A 20,766-nucleotide genomic window follows, 5' to 3' on the forward strand; every position below is an offset into this window, starting at 1 on the left:
CAGAGCCCAGCACAGCCAAAGGAACTCACTTCGACATGTTTACATGTGCCGGGAGGAGGGAAGGGGAATCCAGTCTGATAGGTAGGTTATATTGTTAACTCAATTTTTGTCTTGATGTTCTCTCAGAATGTTTCTTTCTGGATCCAAACCATAATTCTTGCCCTACCTGCATCCCCTCCACCACACTATCCTCCTGCAGAATGAGATCTCCCCCTGTTCAACCAATCTTTCTCTTATTCCAACTCCTTCACAGGGAGACAAATTAAGAAACCGTTGAGAAACTCTCCCTCCCCAAACTGGGAAAATGGAACCATGGGATTCCCTATAATGTAAAGCAGAACAGCAGGACTCCCATGTCTCCCACTAAGCCCAAAGGGGAGCTATTACTGAAGGGTATCAGAGCTGCTTTATGCCCATACCAATATAAAAATCACAGAACTACTGGAACCTAGTGGCCCCTGGCCTCCACCCACCCACCAGTGAAACCAATTTCAGGGTAGTGATTGCATATACAAACTTACTTGAGTTGCACCCTCAGGCAACTGATCTGGGTACAAAAGCGCACTGGCCTGCTCCCCTCAATGGGGTTCATGGATGGGTAGGAGACTCTGTGATGGCAATGCCACTGAAGGCCAGGAGAAGATGGAAGTTCTTCTTCTTTGTTCAAGATGGTCATTATCTGGTACTTATGTGGCGTGAATGTTTTCGTGCCACTTCTCAGCCTAAGCCTCAATGTTATCCAGATTTTGTTGCCCTGTACCACACCAAGAGATTACCCATCTACAAGGTTCAAGAGGCAATGAAAGATCAAGCAGAGAATTGTTATGTTTCCTAAATGTATTTATTTTATACATAACTGTGACAACTGGGAGGTAACACTGTCAAACACAAATCACAAGGATACAGTATGCTCATGCCCAAAGATTCCTGAAGAGAGATCTACCATTGAAGACACAGTTGCACAATAGAAATACAGTGAAAAAAAACCACTGAAACTACTTTGAATAAATTAGTAATATAACAAAACGATTCCTCTGCCTGTTTGGAGCTGAGGGGTTTTCTGTCTGGTTTTAACGTGCAGAAATTTAACGCTTCCCTGCACTTCTGCAAGATAGTTGTCGTAAACTACCAGGAGCTCAATGTGGCTTTAACATCAGTGAACAAGAAAAACATGTTCAGCCTCATCCTTCAATTCCCACTGTCCTCCCACCCCACTCTCTATTACTGAGTACCACATCAAAGCTGCAGTATCCCTTCTGATCAGGTAGCTTCAGCTCTTGGTACATCAAAAGGGCACAGCACTCATCGAGAAAGGAAGTTACGCCACACCCTGTCCTGTTTCTTCATAGTTCATACAAGGCAGACTTGATATTCTGCAGGAAAATAAATTTGGCAGCACAGTGTGGGGAAAATTCCAGGTCTACATTTATAAACAGGCACATTTTAAACCCTACCTAGTTGCAAACAGCCAGTGGACAGTTGGAGAGAGATTCTGGAGATCAGCCCTTTACACTTGGACCTTTTGCAAAACGGCGAAGTTTGAACAATCTAAACAGAGCAGACAACATACCTGGATTGGGCTGTTTCCTTCACAATGGGCAGGTCACTGTCTGTGCCATGATGTATCTTTACAATGTTGCCTGTCAGGCCAGGCAGCTCCAGAGTTCAGCCTACCCAACATTCCACTGGATCCAGGATGAATTAATGCTCACATCTCCATCTGCAACAACCTGGGGCTGACCAGGTACTCCTGGACAATTGAGGACTTTCACAATCAGTGCAGATAATGCTCCAGGGACTGATAGAGCACCAAGTGCTCCATGATCCTGGCTAACTTTGTGCCATTCCATTCCTTCTTTATTTCTTTTAACTGCCCCTATATTTTAAAATAGCAGTGCTTTTTTCCCCCAAAAGTCAAACTTTCACTGTCATTTCTCTTTGCAGAAAATAACTGAAAAGGAAATTGGAACCTAATGTTTTAAAATGCTCAGAGTTGAGCTTTCTCACATTTTCTGGGCCTGTCAACCTCTGGTCATCTATAGATAAGTACGGTGAGATGGCAGTGTCACTCATGTGATTGCTCCTCAGTAACGTACTGCCATAGAAACAAAGGGCCCAAAAAAGTAGGCACAGCTCAGAAACAGAAGTGATCCTTAACTCATTTGTAATTTTTTTTGAAAAAGTCTTTAAACAACTAAGATACAACAATTTATTTATTTTTTAAAAACAAGGGTAGCCTGTACGTAACAAACCTGCATTAGCTGCATTACTCCGCTAAATACATTTCATTCACTGTCAGTGTCTCAGAAGGTCATCAGGCAACAGGCCTGCTCAAAACATACTCACTTCTGACAGGTTTGTCCAATGCTTCCCAGGAAGCATACGGTGATAGATCTATTAAGAAGCAAGATTGAGGGCTGCAGAAATATTTAACAGCACTGCTTGATTGTCTTTCCCCAGGAGGTCAGGAAAGAAAAGAGTGGTTGGACTCGGAGGAGCGTGCCGACTGGTTTATTCATGAATGGGAACTTGAGTACTCAGTAACTACTGCACTGCTAGAATAAAATACTGCATTTATTAAAAATCTTCTCTTACTAAGCTAATGAACAACCAGCAACCGCTACTAAAGCAACCAATCAAATACCTGAAATGTTTAATTAGACTTCTTTGAACAGCCATGTTGGTCCCCACCCACATATACCCCTGAAAATAAAACAGATTAAAAACAATTCTGAGATTTAAAAAAAATCACTAATTTCCCCTGACAACTTTCTTCCCACATGAACCTCTGCTGTCTTCAATGTCTTCTAATTTGAGAGGAACTATTTCTAGATCTTTGACCCTAGGTAGCGTGAGCCTCAATGCACATACGCCGGTGGGCTCAAATCCCCTCACTGCTGCTTGGTCCTAACTACAGAGCTACAGCTCACAGCACGCTGCATTAAACTGTGAGCTCCAGGTCAAAATGATGGCGAAGCTCACATGACGTTCCTCCCTTTCTCCCAAAGTGTTGGGCACTGTTCTCTTTTCCGGAATGCAATGGATTACATGTATGGAAGGCAATGAATGGAACTTTCTTCTTTCCAGCTTGCAGTGGGGTCCCATCGAGGAGTGCTGCTGCCATTTTCCCTTTGTCTTTGCCTTTTCTATTGGCCAACTGGGCTTTTGGAATAAAGACAGTTTAGCGACTGCTTCTGAGTGTCTACAGGCTGTTCCACAAGGAATGTGGGAAGAAGGGGCTTTCATAGGGATGGGCACAGCGTAAGGTCCCCAGCCTCTGAGACCTGTAAACTCAACATTTTACACCCATTGAATAGCACCCGGCCTCTTCCAGAAGTATCCTGTTAATGATAAATGGATTTGGATTCAGGGCTACCTTTTGGGCGAGAAAGCTTCAAGCAAAGTGAATTGAGGACAGGGATTACAGATGCACAGAATTACATTTGATATTCTGCGCATCTTACTAATTTGCTATGATACAGTGTTGGTTCATTTTGGTTTTAGAATTCATGCTTTTGGAGGCATTTAAAGGTGTGCCAAGAACTTTTGGATTTATTTGTGCGCCTGGTGTGTGTCCTATGTGCCCGTAGGGATGAGGGTCAGTAGGATGTGAAAGTCATTAGCTTAAATTTCAGTTTCTTCTGCCTACCACACATGAACACTCCTCACTGCTCTGCTCCGCTCCATGGCTCACTTCAAACCAGCTGTGAGAAACACCAAGCTGAATCCATTTCTAGTGAATGAAATCACTGGAGTGAATTATGGTCCAATCATCTGGTCAAACAGGGTCAAGTGAATCAGTAAAGATTTCCTGTAAACTGTTTACAAGTGTTCTTTTAGCTGGGAACTTCTCCACAGGCCTCTTCAGCAGATGCTGCAGGCTCCTGCATCTCTTTGGTGTGTTCCATATATCATTTGCACGCTACGTACAATTCACCCCCTGACACAGGTCCCAGCCTAGGGTCATAGTTTATTAACCAACTGGCAGGGTCAGAATAATACCAGGAGCTTGCTATAAAACCTTGCTCATGACCTAAAAAAGCAGGAGTGTGGAATTATGTAAATCCACTTTCCCTTTGGAAGTTTGGCATGCAAACGTTCGATGCTAGGGGAAGGAAAAATGCTATGCCCTCCAAATCAGCACATGCCCATATTCTTAGATGCAAGTAGACACAATACACTGTGCAACTCCAAGTGTGCTGTGAGCTCACAATAAAATGCTTACACATGGGTTTGAATTCAAACCTAGAGTCTGAGCAGGCAGCACTCGGGGGTTTGGTTACTCACGTTCATCGGTCTCAAACGACTGCACTCTCTAACCTTGGCCACATGGACCAATGCTCCAGGCCATCTGCCAGTCAACTGGTACCTTATTCTGGAGAAAAGTGCCACAGGTTTTAGCTTTTTTTGAATTTGTCACTCAAAAGAGATACTGCAGCTTTAAGGAATGGACAGCATTTGTAAACCAGGGCTCTCAGTACTTCATGGTCTAGACTAGAACATACACTTCAATAAACAAAAATAAAGATTTGGGATCAACGTAACAAAATAGCAATCTTAAAAATTACACAGTAGAATTAGTTTGAAACTTGTAACTACTGCAAATACTTGTAAGCAAAGATGTGTAAAGTCAACATATTCAAACAAAAGGATGGCAACGTAAGAGCTTTATATTAGGAACAGCTTACAGGTCAGTTTTATAAACACACCTGCTTTGTGTCAATGTGCTTTCCTACAAATTACTAAATGTCTCCACTGAATCAGCAGGACATATATAAGCAACTACATGAACAACAGGTGGCAGGTCCTTCTAATGAGCAACGGGAAATGGCTCCCACACTTTCGCTACTTCTGGTTACATTCGCTGGAAGTCCGTGACAGTCTGAGCTTATTTATTTTCTGTCTGCTCACTCATCCAGTGTTGAAAAGGAAAGATTGCGCTAGCTAGGAGAAGAGCCTTGCTTTGCGATACTTGTAACTAACACCCGTACGAAGCTCTAACCCTGTTACGCACAGTCCTTTGCAGTAATCCAGCGTTGGTCCATAATCCGACTCTTGGGACGCTACTCTGATCTGTCTTCCGAAGAACGTGCAACAGCTTTCCAAGGAGCAGACGAGCCACAGGCTCTGTGCATTAAATCGCTGGCACAGTGAGAGATTACCCCTGGCAAGGTACTGAAGGGAATAATATTCAAGGGAAGGAGTGAAATTCAAAACAAACCCGCACACCTGTCAGCTAAAGAACCTGAGTGTTAAATTACGGAGTCCTTCACACATTCAGGTGGTCGTAAATGAGGACATTTGTCCCAGCATTTACAAATATACAGCAATCCATGCAGTCTCGGTCTTTGGGAGCAGTATGTGAATTACCTGGCCTGCTTGCTGCTTTGGTACCGAGTGGGTGCACCCCACATTGGCACCTGTCATTGTATGGCAGGCCACAGTAAGTGAATGGCATTGCTCCCTTTACAAGATGCATTAGTGTCAGTACAGGCAGTGCTGCTCCACGTAACTATGTAACAGTTTTATACATTGGGATATAACAAACAGTTTGAACAACAAACTCGCTTTTTGTCTAGCAATTTGCCAGAAGTTGACAGTATTTTTTTCTGTGGCGTCATCGCTGCGATGAGTATCAGAGTAAGCAGTCATAAGTATGTGCTTGAGAGGGAGAGGTCAGCACCTATCCCTCTCGAGTAATAGGTAAAGAAATAGGAACAGTTTGGAATATGCTACTGATTCTGGAGTTGAATCTCTTCTAGGATACTAATGAGATTCTCCAGTCCGAAGATATAACCTTTGTCAGGCCCGTCATGCACAGTTTGATCATCCCGAAACCCCTTGAATGTGCTATGGGCAAAGTCTATCATCCGCACATCAATTTTCGGCAGGTCCTGAGTGCTGGTCGAGGAGGAAGATGAGGATGGCAAGGAGCTGGTGCTTTCCTGCAGGTTGTCTTGGTTCATTGCCCCCGTGGGTTTGTGTCGCTGGTCTGCCTTCCGCTCCTTTCCATCGTAGATAATCAACAAAGAGCTGGAGTAGAAGCGGTAAGAAGCTTGCTTCTCCAGAACCTCCTTGAGGCTACGAAGTTTCTGCAGAATAACATCAAACAAGTCCACACGTAGGTAACTGCCATTGTGCAGGAACTGATACAGAGCTTTGCCAAACCCTTCGATGGAAAGACTGCGACCATAGTACTTGTTCCTGCACACGTAATGCCCTGAGTCTAACTGATACACCTGAAAAGACAAAACATAACTGATAAGCATGGTCTCTTGGACAAGCAACTTACAGCACAACCAAACTGGCTGTTGGTTACCTGAAATACTCTGCATTTGTTTTCAACCTTTATATCCAGGTTGAGACATAGAAGTTCCCACCTACAAGAACTATTCCAGAAATATACATAGGTCTCTCAACCTAGAGTGGATTTGTAACTTCCCATTAAAAATAACTCTATTGCAAAGAATTGTAATTCACTCTAATGAATATTCTTATTTAGTGTAAGTTCTTATGAGTTGAGCAAAGGCTGAGAGGAAGTACTGAGACAGACAGACAATCAATCAATCAGTAAAAATAGCTATTAGTCATTCATACTCTTGTAGGGAGGAACGACAGTCTACAATGTGAGGGGGTTGGATTATCAGTAGAGATTTCGGCAGTAATATAGGGCACTGGGGGAACAGTTACTGTGCAACTGTATGCAGAGCTGCATTATCATTAGAGATACAGGCAGCAATAAAGGGAAAAATGGAATGGTTACTATGCGCAGGGCTGCATTATCAGTAAGAGAAATAGGCAGTAACACAGGGCTTTTACTGGCAGGGGGTTACTGAATGACAATATGAAGGAGATGGATTAACATCAGTCTCCTTTGGCTGCATCATTCCAATATTCATTCTAGAATTGGATGTGAAGAACTGTAATGTAAATATTAAGAACGGGCCAGTGAAGGAAGTATGTTTTTATAAATCACTCCCTGCCTCTTCTCTCCTGCAGTTTGTGGTTTGCGCTAGGGTACAGTCCCACAAACTCTAGCAGCTTCCCAATACTTCCCCTGAACGGCTACCGTGTGATCTTAAATGTTAGTAGGCTAAACTGACCATGGTCAAAGGATCACGCAATAAATGGGAGGATACTGAGAGGAATACAGGAAGTGAGACACCTTGGAGTGAATGTCCAAAGATCCCTGAAGGTAGCTTGGCAGATTGATAAAAGTGTTTAAGAAGGCAAATGGAATCCTTTCATTTATTAGCCGAGGCATAGAACACAAGAGCAGGGAGCACTATATAAAACGGTTAGGCCACAACTTGAGTACTGTGTGCAACTCTGGTCACCTCATTACAGAAAGGATGTAATTGCATTAGAGAAGGTACACAGGAGATTTACGAGGATGTTGCCAGGACTGGAAAACTGCAATTATGAGGAAAGATTGGACAGGCTGGGATTGTTCTCCTTGGAACAGAGGAGGCTGACGGGACTTTTGATTGAGATCTACAAAATTGGGAGGGGCTTGGATGGGAAGGGGCTATTTACATTAGCAGAGAGGTCAGTGACTAGGGGGCATAGATTTACCCTGATTGGTAGAAAGATTAAAGGGGAGGTGAGGAAGAGTTTTTTTTCACCCAGAGGGTGGTGGGGTTCTCGAACTAACTGCCTGAAAGGCTAGTAGAGGCAGAAACCCTCATCTCATTTAAAAGGTGTCTGGATGTGAACCTCTAGTGCTGCAACCTGCAGGACCAAATGCTGGAAAGTGGGATTAGGCTGGGTGGCTGAATTCTTGCCGGCGCAGACATGATGGGCCAAGTGGCCTCTTTCTGTGCTGTAAACTTTCTATGATTCTATGGTTGGTAACATGACTGAACCCAATTTTCTCCTCCCTCAGTAGCATGATGAATACATGATGATTTGGAGTGGGATCCCTGCTTTTGTTTCCTGTCCGTGGACACCTGGCCACCCAGTAGCAGACCTCCAGTCTATCTGCCGATAAAACTTCCTGACATGGGTCCTAGTCTTTGACTGTGACCCTCCTCCCATGCCATGGTTCAGCTTGAATTACTATGCAAGATATCATATATTCTTTATTATCTGATATACTTCAAAAGACCATCTCTCAATCAACTTCTATCCTGGGTAAAAAGCCCATGTTCTCTAGTCTTTCCTCATAACTTAGACTCTGACACTAGGGATCGAACCCATGGCTTTGCTCTGATCTGACTTCAGCCCTCAGATGAGTCAGTGGCTAGTGCTGACAGAGAAGGGCAAACTAAATGTTTAACAGTTTTAACTTGACTTCCTTGGAGGTTCTACTGCATAGTTCTGTGTTCCATTTCCTTTGAGGATTGCTGTTCTGCAGTGGTTGGGCATGTTCAGCATCATGTCTAAAATAGCTAAGCCTCTTTCAAGTTCTTACCCGCTTCATCACTTTGTCTATCCATCTGCAGTACTTTCTACTTTTATACCAAGAATAAGAAAAAGCTTGCATTTCTCCTTTTTTAGCCCCACAATGTTCCACAGCACGTCAGACAATTAAATAACTTTGAAGTGTTATATAGGTTAACAGCAGTAAACAATTTACAATGAGATAAATGGCCAGGGAATCTGTTTTTTTAAATGGTATTAGTTGATGGATGAACATTGGCCAAGAGACCTGGAGAACTTCCCTTCTAGTCTTCAAATTGCGTACCAATGGAAGTTTGGTTTTTCTAACTAGATATCTGGAGTTTAAAGAAGGAGAGGTTTTACTACAGCGCTACAAGGCCCTGGTTAGGCCATATCTGGAATACTGCAAAGTTCTGGGTATTGCACCTTAGAATATATTAGTCTTGGAAGGAATGCAGCACAGATTCATCAGAATATTACAGGGTTACAAGGGTTAGATTATAAAAGATTACACAAATTTGTATTCCCTGGAATACAGAAAGGGTGATTTGATTTGAGATTTTTAGGAATCTGAAAGGAATTTATCTGCTGACAGGGGAGCCTAGGACAAAGGGATATACCTGGAAATCTGAACCAAACCAGTTGGAAGAGAAGTTAGAAAACACTTCTTCATACAAAGGGTGCTAGAAGTGTGGAACTCTCCCACAAAATGCAGTAGATACTAGGTTCAACTAAAGATTTTAAATCCGAGATTGATAGATTTTTGCTAGATAGGATTATAAAAAGGATTTGGAGTCAAGGTAGGTGGATGGAATTAAGATACAGAGCAGCCACGATCTCAGTAAATGGTGGATCATGCTTGATGGGCTGAATGACTCACTCTTCTTATGATCTTAATGCAGCGGGACATTTTGCATCCACTCAAGCAGGCACACAGGGCCTAGGACTAGTATCTCATCCAAAAGGTAGAACTTCCTAAATACTACCCTGAAATAGCAGCTTAGATTAGGTACTCAGGTCCTGTATTGCAACTGGAACTGAAGAACTTCTGATTCAGAGGTAAGAGAGTGCTACCAACTGAGCCAAGCTGACATTGTTCTGGCATTGTTTTACCCAAATCTTTTGTCTAACTCATCCTTTAGTTTCCAACTTACCTCCTGAAATTCAAGCCTTCTTTAGTTTAGTACTGCCTGCAAATTTGATCAGTTTGCGTTGAATTAATGAATCTATCATTCAGTGTAAATTAGTGTGAACACCAACCTGTATGTCACCTCAGCATTTCTCGAATCCCACCACCCCCAAACTTGACCTGACTTCTTTAATAAGTACCTGGTGCTTTTCACACTTCAGCCAATTTCTTATCTATTCAACAGTTTGAACGCCATGATAAGACACGGAGTTAAGTTTCTTTCCAATGCAGATTTAAACAAAATAATTTACCTTGTACAGAATCTGTATGACACACTGAATGGCAAGCCGCATTTTATTATTTTAAAATGGGTCACTTACCTGCATTCCACACACTCGCACGCCCAGTGCTCCCGAAGTGCTCAGCTCACATTTTCTCATCTGACGTGCTGCCTTCTCCTCAGATGCGTCATCTCCATGCTGCCTGGTCCCCATCTTTAGGTCCAGAATACAAGGATATCCAAACTGATGAACCACGTTCTCCAGGAGCAGAAACTCTGAGGAGCTTGTTAAGGAATGTCCCTGCCTTTCCATCAGAAACCACTGCGCCCAATCCTAACATAACAGGTACAATAGCATAGTGGACTAGTCACCCAGAGGCCTGGACTGGTGATCAGGAGACACGAGCTCGAATCCCACCACAGCAGCTGGGGAAATTCAATTAAATAAATCTAGAATAAAAAGCTAGTGTCAGAAATGGTGACCATGAAACTATGGGACTGTCATAAAAAAACCAGCTCAGTTCATTAATATCGCTGTCCTTACCCACTCTGGCCTATATGTGACTCCAGACTCACAGCAATGTAGTTGACTCTTAACTACCCTTTGAAATAGCCTAGCAAGCCACTCAGCTGCATTCAAGAAGGTGGTTCACCAACACCTTCTCAAGGGCAATTAGAGATGGACAATAGATGCTGGCCTTGCCATTAATGCACACGTCCCATGAAGGGATTTTAAAAAAGCTATCCCAGCTATCTCTATCTAAGGGCACTTTCTTAATAGGTTTCTTATTATTATAATAGGTTTCTTATGCTCCTTAACCGTAAGATTAGCCCTGAATTTTTGCTCAGTACCACATTCAGTCTATCCTCAAGTCATTCCACAGATGCCACCAAGTTATTCTTGGACTGACCTGCCACGAAGAGGAACTGGAATAGTTTGGCCAACACCAAATAACACACTAACCCCTCAGAAACTCTGTTTTTGCAAGGGGATTTCAAACTATACATTGCACAATCTCTTCATCACAGTTTTCACTGAGAAAAGGAAAAGTCCTTTTTAATCTTGGTGTGTGTAGTAAGGACTAACCTATCAATACTGGCTAGCATGCCCCGTTAGCATTCAACAATTCAAAAGGTATTTCTTCACCAATATTCTCGCTTTCCTTGACCCTGCCTTCCACCCCCTCTTGAAAGCACTGCCTCATGTTGTCTAATTCAACTGTCCTAAGTAGTCATTCTACACATACAAGCCTTGACGGTGAGTAATGGTGGAGATATCTGACTTTAGAAGCTGTGACAGCCAAGCTCATTTCTATTTTCACTGGTGTCCATGTGTTCCTCTTTACCAGGAGAATTCACTGGGTAATGATCAGAAGCAGGAATCCTGGAGAATTTTTATTCCAGGACGTTTCAGCCCAGTACAGCCCAAGGCCAACTATGGTGACTGGGGTTGGCTAAGATTGGCTAACTTAGCACAGATCAAAAACTAAACTTGGGACTTTCTGGGTTGTAAGGTTTAGTACCACAGCTTCTTAGTGCACCTAAACACTAAGGGGAAGGCCAGCCGCAAATATACTCTTCGGTCCTGACTGTAAAGTGGCTTTAATAAAGTTTATAACAGCACTCCATTTTCTTCAACTATCCTGCTGGCAAGAGCGGGGAAGAAAAATCAAGGGCATAGACCAGCATGAAGGACAGGAAATGGCAGATGGAGGGATAATAACTTAAGTGCATTCACGAGCACCTGCATCTTGCCAAAGGGTCTCTGAAGATTTGCTCACTGATCCAGGGTCTGTGGAACGAGGGGAACATTTGTCCCCAGTCTGTTATAAGCAGCATTCTTCCACTGCAACAACCCAGCAACCCAGCTGGAGTGAGATGCACACAGCGCTGACAACATGTAATGCTGCAAAGCTAGCAATGCAGGGTCTGATAGGGAAGACGTGAGTATATTGTATAAGGAAGGGCTAGGCAGACCAGGCTGATCCCAGCAATTCCTAACATTTACTTGCAGTTAAAACCATTTAAAAAAATTAAATGGAGATAGAATTTTTTTTAAAAACGGGAACACAAGCTTGCCCCAAAATCTAGTAAATCTAAATAATTAGCAGTCTGGGCTCTAACAGGTCTGTCCTATCACACCAAAGACTGTAGAGCAAAAATGAGTAATTGGCTCAAAACATTACTGAGTTGCTCAATGTCAACAATTCAAAACCTCAAACTAACGTATTAGTTTAAACCATGTCATTTTTTCTTCACACGTCAATGTACCCAACTAGATATACCACACACATCACATCACACTCTCCAACTGTGAATTAAGCTCCTCCCCCATGGGCCTGCATTTCTGTCTGAAGCCTGTGGCTTGAGTTTGAAATCTCAGCTGGCAGTGGACAAATTCTGTGGATGTCGAATTTTGTTTGATAATGCTTCCCAGAAATGTGTTGGGATGTTTAATTACATTAAAGGCACTCCATAAATGCAGGTTGTTGTTGAAACAAAGATTTCTAGAGAGTTGCTTTCACTGCAAAGGAAAAGACAAGTATAGCAACAATCCATAAAAGAAAACCAGGCAGAGAGGGAGGGATGCGCATAGAAGAGAGAATGAAAGTGGCAGAGATAGAGACACATACATAAGGGAAAGATCAAAGAAAGAAAGAGAGAGAGGGAGGGACATGAGGGACAGGGAGAGAGAGAGAGACACACAAAAACAGACAGATATAGCTGGATAGTTATATGCATTATGGTGGCTGTTGTTTCCATCCTTCTCTCGTAGAGCCACAATACACAGGCAGCTCATCTATTGCTGGAACCTTAATCTATGCCTTAGTTGCCTGTGGCCTTGAATAATCCAATGCTCTCCGGGCCAGACGTCCATCTTCCACACTCCATAAATGTGAGCTCATCCAAAACTTTGTGGCCTGTATCCTAATTGGCACCAGTACCCATTCACCCATTGCCCCTGTGCTCACTGACCTACATTAACTCTTGGTCCAGCAACACTTCAATTTTAAAGTTCTGATCCTTGTTTTCAAAAGCCCCCATGGCTTCACCCCAACCCCCTCCCTATCTCAGTAACCTTCTCCAGCTCTACAACCTTCAAGATCTCTGCACTCCTTACATTCTAGCCTCTTTGTGTATCCCCGGTTTTAATTGCTCGAACATTGAAGGTTGTGCTTTCAGTAAGGAAAAAAAACATACCGCACCAAAGAGGTCACAGGTTTGACTGCCAGGTTATACTGAGTTAGCAACCATCAACTAAAGTAATGTAAGGGTTAAGAACATTCACTTCAGCACCCGCGGTCTAGGGATATGAAAGAAGAATCAAGATTTCCTGATTGTCATGCAGCTGCGTAGGCATTGAGGTTGGCTGTATAACTTTCCCTGGTCATATAACCAGCCAACGCTCATACAGGCTGCATTGGCCACCTTGTACGAGGTACAGGAAGGCGGCTGGGCCACAGAACTGAATCCTGTCAACAGTAAGCATTTCAGCAGAGAAAATCAGGAGAATCATAGAATGGATACAGCACAGAAGGTCTTTCCACCCATCACGTCTGTGTTGGCCCTCCAAAGGAGCAATTCACCTAGTGCCACTCCCCTGCCCTTTCCCAACAGCCCTGCAAATTTTTCTTTTTCAGATAATCATCCAATTCTTTTTTGAATGCCTGGATTGTCTCCACCCACTCTCAGGCAGTGTATTCCAGATCATAAACACTCGTTGCATGAAAACGTTTTTTCTCATGCTTCTTTTACCAATTACTTTAAATCTAATCTTACACCAATGGCAACAATTTCTCCCCTATCTACTCAGCCCAGGCTCCTCATGATTTTGAACACCTCTCAATGTGCTCTCCTTCAAGGAAAGCAGTTCAAAATTCTCCAACCTTTCTGCGTAACTGAAGTTCCACTAAAGGAAACATTCTCATGAATCTTCTCTGCACTCTCTCTAATGCTTTCACATCCTTCCTAAAGTGTGGTGCCTAGAACTGGACACAGTACTCTAGTTGAGGTCCAGTTGAGTGTTTTAGACAGGTTTAACATAACTTCCTGGCTTTTGTACACCATGCCTCTATTGAAAAAGCCCAGGATGCTGTATACTTTATAATTCTCTCAACCTGTCCTGCCAGCTTCACTGATTTGTGCAAAAATACACCCAGGTCCCTCTGCTCCTGCACCTAGTTTGGAATTGTACCCCTTCTTTGATAACGTCTCTCTGCATTCTTCCAAATAAAATTAATCACTTAGTACCTCTCTGCATTAAATTTCATCTGCCACTTGCCCACCCAATCCACCAACCTATGTCCTTTGGATGTTCTACAGTCTCCTACTCATGCTTCACCAGACTTCCAAGTTTTGTATCATCGTCAGACTTTGAAATTGTGCCCTGTACATCAAGGTCTAGGTCATTAATATATACCAGGAACAGCAGGGGCCCTAACGCTGATCTGTAGAGAACCCCACTATAAACATTCCTCCAGTCTGAAAGACAACCATTCACTCGCTGTTTCCTGTCAGCTACTCTCCCTTTTATTCCATGAACTCTAACTTTGCTCACTAGTCTGGTGTGCAGAACTTTATCAAATGGCTTTTGGAAGCCCATTGCACTACATCAACAGCATTACCCTCATTAACCCACTCTGTTACCTCATCAAAAAACTCCAGCAAATTAGTTAAATATGATTTGTCCATAATAAATCCATGTTGGCTTTCCTTAATTAAACTGCATTTGGCCAAGTGAATATTAACGTTGTCCTGAATTATTATTCCTAAAAGCTTTCCCACCACTGAGGTTAAACTGACTGGCCTGTAGTTGCTGGGATAATCTTTACACCCGTTGTTGAATAAGGTGTAACATTTGCAATTCTCCAGTCCTCTGGCACCACCCGAGTTTAAGGAGAACTGAAAAGTTATGGCCAGTGGCTCTGCAATTTCCACTCTGAATTCCTTCAATATTCTAGGGTGCATCTCATCCAGTCCTGGTGCTTTATCAACTTTTAGGTACAGACAGCCCATCCAGTACCTTCTCCTTATCAATATTAAACCCTTCAGCTACCTAGGTCCTAAACCCAACTTCCCTGCGTAAGCCTCTCTGCTTCTCCACCTCTCTGTCCTTCTTTAAGACGTTGCTTAAAACCTATATTTTTGACTAAGCTTTTGGTCAGCTGTTCCAATATCTCGATGTGGCTCAGTGTCAAACTTTGTCTGATAATGATTCTGTGAAGTTAGGGCATTTTACTTTATGAATACAAGTGGCAGTTCATCCCAGAGCAGCTTTGTCCTTCCCATACTCAAAGTCACAACAATTCCTATATTTTGGAATGAAAATTCCTGGCCCATAACTTTGATGCAAGCCTTTGTCAGGAAGCTAAAGATTAATGTGTTTTTTCCATTTCCTAAAATCTGCAGTTGCTTCACTCACAGCTCCACAATGGAAAAGCAGTGGACTTCAATCAGCAACTTCAACACACAACTTTCAAAAAAAGCATGGGAATATAATTCAATAATTGCTTGTCATCAGAAAAAGCAACAACTTAGAAACAGCTGTAAACTGCTGACTCCATATTTGTAATTGTAAAGTAAATTAGCAACATATATCCTTCTGCTAGTTGGACAACGGCCAGGAGAAAATGTACAAAAACAAACTTAATGCATGTCAACCCTTCGGGACCTAAAACATGATGCACTGAGGCCTACTGACTAAGCAGATTTGTCAAAGCAAGGAGAAATTGAAGTGGTTACTGCCCAGGCTATTCTCTGCACAACAGACCTCATGGCTCCATTCATACAACTGCAGCATATGCCTAATGCATTCACATTGATAAGGCATCAGCTGGTATGGAACAAACAGTACAGCATCCAGACAAGGACTCCTCAGTTCAAAATCACTGGCATTCACATGGAGTCTGCTGTAAGATAAACACTTCACTTAAGACCAGTAACCCCCATAACATTTATATATCATCAGACAAATTCTGATGCATAATGAGAATTTTTAACTACAACAATAACATGCATTTATATAATGCCTTCAGCCTAGAAAAATGTTGGGTGCATTCAAATTATTAGGTGCCAAGCTAAAGGAGGACAACTGACCAAATACTTGTGTTACGGACAGTAGGGGGATTAATTTAGACAGTCCTGATTTCTCCACTCACAAACAGAAAGCTGTTTTTGATTTTCCCCAACCTTTCAGTTTTGGAGTTATCCAATCCTCTATTAATATCACCACAGCAAACTTGTGACAAGGTAAAATAAGAAGGGTAGTTTAGATTACACACACACAAAACACAGGAAAGGAGTTTTGCAACATCGGCCCCTTTTTGCACTCCTACACTAGAACAGGGATAAGAGAAAGAAAGGAATGCAGGGCAAGACCATGATAAAAATAAAAATTATGGTTTCACGTGAATGCAGAGTCCAGAATCAAAAGTCCAGTGGCATCTTTTAGGTGGTTTTGTCTGGCAGAATTCCTGGTCTTGGTCCTAGGAACTTGATGCAGGTTGAGTCTGTTGACAATGCAGCAAAGTATTCTTGTATCCTGGGTATTCATTCACTTTGTAGGTGAAATACAGGGTTTTTTTCTGGAGGTCAGACTCAGAGAGATGGAGGTCAGAAGCAGGCTGCTAGCCTGGAGTCCGGTTTTCTCCTGAGGTTAATTCACACCTGAAGATAAAATTCAAAAGCTGTCTAATGGAAGGAATTCAAACAGCTCAAGTCTTGATCATGTGACAGGATGGTTTTGGGTCAAGCTATTAAGCTAATGAGGCAATAAAAACAAAAAATGCTGGAAAAACTCAGCAGATCTGGCAGCATCTATGGAGAGAGAAACAGAATCACCGTTTTGAGTCCGCGTGACTTTTCAGAGCTAACAAGGCACCCTTGTTAAAGTCCATTGTCTTTTGAGCAGATAACTGAAGAACCATTAGTAAACGTTGAAGATGATGAATCCCAAAAAACTCTGCCTTTGTTCAGAGCTGGCTGGTATAGACATATTGTTTGAATCCTTTGCGTTGGCTTAGCTGAAATGTTTATACGATATAAGGCGTGTTACATTCCAGGGGGTTTGATATGTTGACCTTTGTTCATGTTTAAACTATTCAGAAGCTTCCAGAACTACCATGTGGTCAGCTGTGGCCATTTTAACAGACCAGCAATAGTCCATTTTGAAATACAGAAAAACAATAATTTTATAAAGTAGTCAGATTGACACATATATATATATTTATATATTTATTTTTCTTCCTGTCTCCTGGATGGGACACTTGGGCTAAATTGGTGAGTTTTAAGGAGAATCTTAAAGGAGAGTGTGTTGGACAGGCAGACAGGTCTGGGAAAGGAATTCCAGAGTATGAGGTGGTTTAAGGAGTGGGGATGCACAAGAAGGCAGAGTTGGAAGAGCAGACAGTTGGGAGCCGGTCTAAGGTTGATGCTAGAGCTGGAGGATGTTGCAAAGGGAGGGGTTTATGCCATAAACGGAATTAAATGCAAAAATAATAATTTTTAATGTGATGAATTGGGGGACTGGGAGTCAATGTAGGTCAGAAACCACAGGGGTGATGGGCAAATGAGACTCAGTGCAGGATAGAATACAGGCAGCAGAGTTTGGATGTGAAGTTTAAAGACAGTGTAGAATGGGTCCTGACCAAGAGGGCATTGGAATAGTTGATTCTGAAGGTGACAGAGGCATCGATGAGGATTTCAGTAGATTTTCTAAGCTTGGGGCGGTTGCAGGCGATGTTACAGGGAGGTGGAAGTAGGTAGTCTTTGTGATGGAGACACTATGGGATCTGGAACACAGCTCTGGATCGAATAGTTTGCTGAGACTGCATACAGTCTCGTTCAGTCCAAAACAGTGGGGGAAATGGGAGTGAAGGATAGACTATTTGGCAAGGATGTGCAGCTTGTGCAAGGATTTGATGACATTGGCTTTAGACTTCCCAATGTTTAACTGGATCTGACAGTAACAGAAAAATCCAGGGCTCTGGGACTGTGAGAGAAAGGAGCAGAGCATGCCAGGGAGCCGGGTCTAGTCAGGGAGGAGTGGAAAATCCCAGAGTTTTGAGACTGGGTCAGGAAGGAGCATAGAAAGGTGATCTTAGAGCACGGGAAGGCTCAAAGAAATAATAAAAATCTGTTGCCAGAATCACTGGGAAAAACGATTGTTAGCTGTGAGAATCTGCGGTGTCCTCTTTATATTTCAGCAATGTGGCTGGCACCTGCACTTAACATCGATGCAGCATCAATATATTTTGTTTCAATACACAACAACTGACTGGGAGTGACTGGAGATTTATAAAGCAACTGAGATGAAATCCACGTTTGCATATGGGTATGTGGATTAGTGAAGAACTCCGAGTATGCCCATCTAGGAAAGGAATATGGCTGTATGAAGTAGTGGTGGTTATCTACCTAAGGGCAGATCCTTTGCTCATTTCTCTATACCTTGCAGGCTTCTGTTTTTCTCTTTGGTTGCTCCCAGGAGCTGCCTATTTTCAATATCAATGAGCGATAGGGCCAAGGGAAAGAGGTGGTTTCTCATTGTTTTGCTTGAAGGAAGCAGAAGTCTCCTTCCTGAAGTATCCTCCACCTGGAAGCAGCCGTTATCCCTTGAAGTTCTAGCTCTTCCGCCATCCCACCGGAAATGTGCTGGTTCACCAGTGGCCATGATTTGTAACCCTGAGCATGGGACCCTTCCCTGGGCCAACTCATAAAAGGGCAGGGCCTACCAGTCCCTGTGGTCTCAAAGACCCTGCTATCCCGGCTGTATAAAATCACTTATGATAAACTGGTGGTTTCTGATGTCTTCAGTTAATGACATACATAAAGCAGTGCGACACAAGACAATGAAGCACAACATGGAGATAATCAATTAGAGTCACTGCTAAATAACTCTATGTAATCAGTCAAATATCATTAAAAGTAAGGCGGTTGTTAACATAAACATTTTGGTGTTAACGTAATTGGCTTCCAAAAATAAAGGAAAAATTGTCCATGGCAGAAACTTGTTTTAACACAGAAAATGCTATAAATACCCAGTCAGTCACCATCTGTGAAAATACAGTATATGATACTTCAGGTGTGAAACACATCAGAGTACACACATGAAACGTTAACCCTGTTACTTCTTCGACATTTGGTTGTATTTTCAGCATTTTCTTTCTTTAAGGGCACTGATGTCTGGGAAGTTTATAGATACAGATGTGAGCAAACTCCACTTTACCTTTGACCTAGTGCACAGTATGTCAAAATGCTGGAAAGATTTTACAAACCACTTTTGTGATACCAACTGCTGCAATCAGCACAGGAATCCTTTGGTTTTGACCATCAAAGTAGTCTAAATGGGGACACAGAAAGACTAAAGGACATACTGATCCACTATTGATGATCAGAGGTCATCTAATTTAAAAGATCAACCAATGGACTAAGTTTCCATAGTGTGCATGTAGAGTCCCTTTGAGGGCATAGAAGGCAGAATTGTTAAATTTACCAGTAGTACAGGATGCAGGATAGCAAAATGTACTGCAGAGTTAAGAAAATTATCAAGATTAGTGCCAGTAATTATACGATAAAAGTTAGCGGCATTGTCATCTGTGTCATGGTAGTAGAAGCAACCTAACAGAAAAGCAGCTCAAGCAAAGTGTTCAAAGAAACCATATTCAAATACCACCCTTCCACTACCCAACCCCACCTCAATACGTGCACGCACACACCCTAATGCTCCTTTATGTTGTGGAGCTGCATTCTCTATTTGTAAGGTGCTGAGGCTGTTGGGTCTTGTTTTTCTCATCTTGTCAAGAAAACATTCCTCTAGACCAGTTGCGAGACAATGGCTCACAGTCAGCAGTTTGTGCTTCGGTCCCAACCTGTGACAGACACACTAGTTGAGAGACTATATTCAACAGCAGCATACACACTTCACACTCCATTCAGTGTAATGCTTCTCTGGGTATATTTTAAGCTATGTCATTCAGGAACAAAATCAGGGAGCACCTTTTCCCACAAGGATTAGAAATCTACAAGTTTCTACTCCAAAAGGCTGTGGATGCTGGGTCAGTTTACATTTTCAAATCTGAGATTGATAGATTGTCGTTAAGTAAGGGTATTAAAGGATATGGAACAAAAGCAGGTAAATGCAGTTGAGGTACAGGTTGACCACGTTCTAATTAAATGCTGGAACCGGCATGAGAGACTGAAAGACCTACTCTTGTCCCTATTTTCAGATAGATATAATGCAATACAATCAAAGCTGATATACAATGGAGTTAACCTGACTATAGAACACAGCAGTAAACTGTACATGTGCAAACTGATAACTTCAGTTCTAAGGTTTATACATCGATGGAAGAGGGAAAGGAGAAGTGCTACATTAGACATTAAACATCTCTCCCCTAAGGGCAAGGTTCATGATGCCTCTGGCATTTCTCTCAGGTAAACATTTGGAAAACCAAAGCCATCATATTCAGCCCTTGTCAAAAACTCCATTCGTCTCCTCGGTTACTGTCTCTAGCTGCACCAGAACGTTCACAATTTCAGTTGAATTTCCGACCCTTTAGTTTCTCTTGTTTCCACCACTATAGAAATATATCCAAGTTACAACACAGAAACAGAATATTTGACCCAGACAGCCCATGTCAGAATTTACACTGCAAGTAGGCAATCAGTTTTAAAGTATTTTCCCACCCTGTTCCCATATCCCTTCAACTCCTTTCTTTTATCCAGCTTTGCAATTTAATCTTGAATGTTGACATAGCTTCTATCTCAGTAAAAATACATACAAGAAATGTCTCTACAACTTCACCTGTTACCATCCTCTTAGCTCATCTGCCGCTTAAACACCGATTCCATGTCTCTGTCATCTCCAGGCCCGACTATTCCAAAGCTCTCCTGGCCAGCCTCCCATCTGCAAACTTCAGCTCATCTAAAACTCTGCTGTTCATATCCTATCCTGCACTCAGTCTTGTTCATCTATCAC

At 42.4% G+C, this 20,766-nt stretch overlaps 1 protein-coding gene across 4 annotated transcripts in view; it reads right to left on the reverse strand.

The window, feature by feature from the left end:
* Positions 1–819: 819 nt before the first annotated feature.
* Positions 820–20,766, reverse strand: part of ip6k1 (inositol hexakisphosphate kinase 1) — a 94,016-nt gene continuing 74,069 nt past the window's right edge. For all 4 annotated transcript variants that reach the window (XM_078543858.1, XM_078543860.1, XM_078543857.1 and 1 more), the window contains 2 exons: positions 9,892–10,067; positions 820–6,239 (listed from right to left, as the gene is read on the reverse strand). In XM_078543858.1, coding sequence (XP_078399984.1) covers positions 5,733–6,239; positions 9,892–10,067 — 683 coding nt within the window. In that variant the 3' untranslated portion in view covers positions 820–5,732. The remainder of the gene's footprint in view (positions 6,240–9,891; positions 10,068–20,766) is intronic.

Source organism: Cetorhinus maximus, chromosome 6 (genome assembly GCF_964194155.1).
Source record: "Cetorhinus maximus chromosome 6, sCetMax3.hap1.1, whole genome shotgun sequence".
NCBI lineage: Eukaryota > Metazoa > Chordata > Chondrichthyes > Lamniformes > Cetorhinidae > Cetorhinus > Cetorhinus maximus.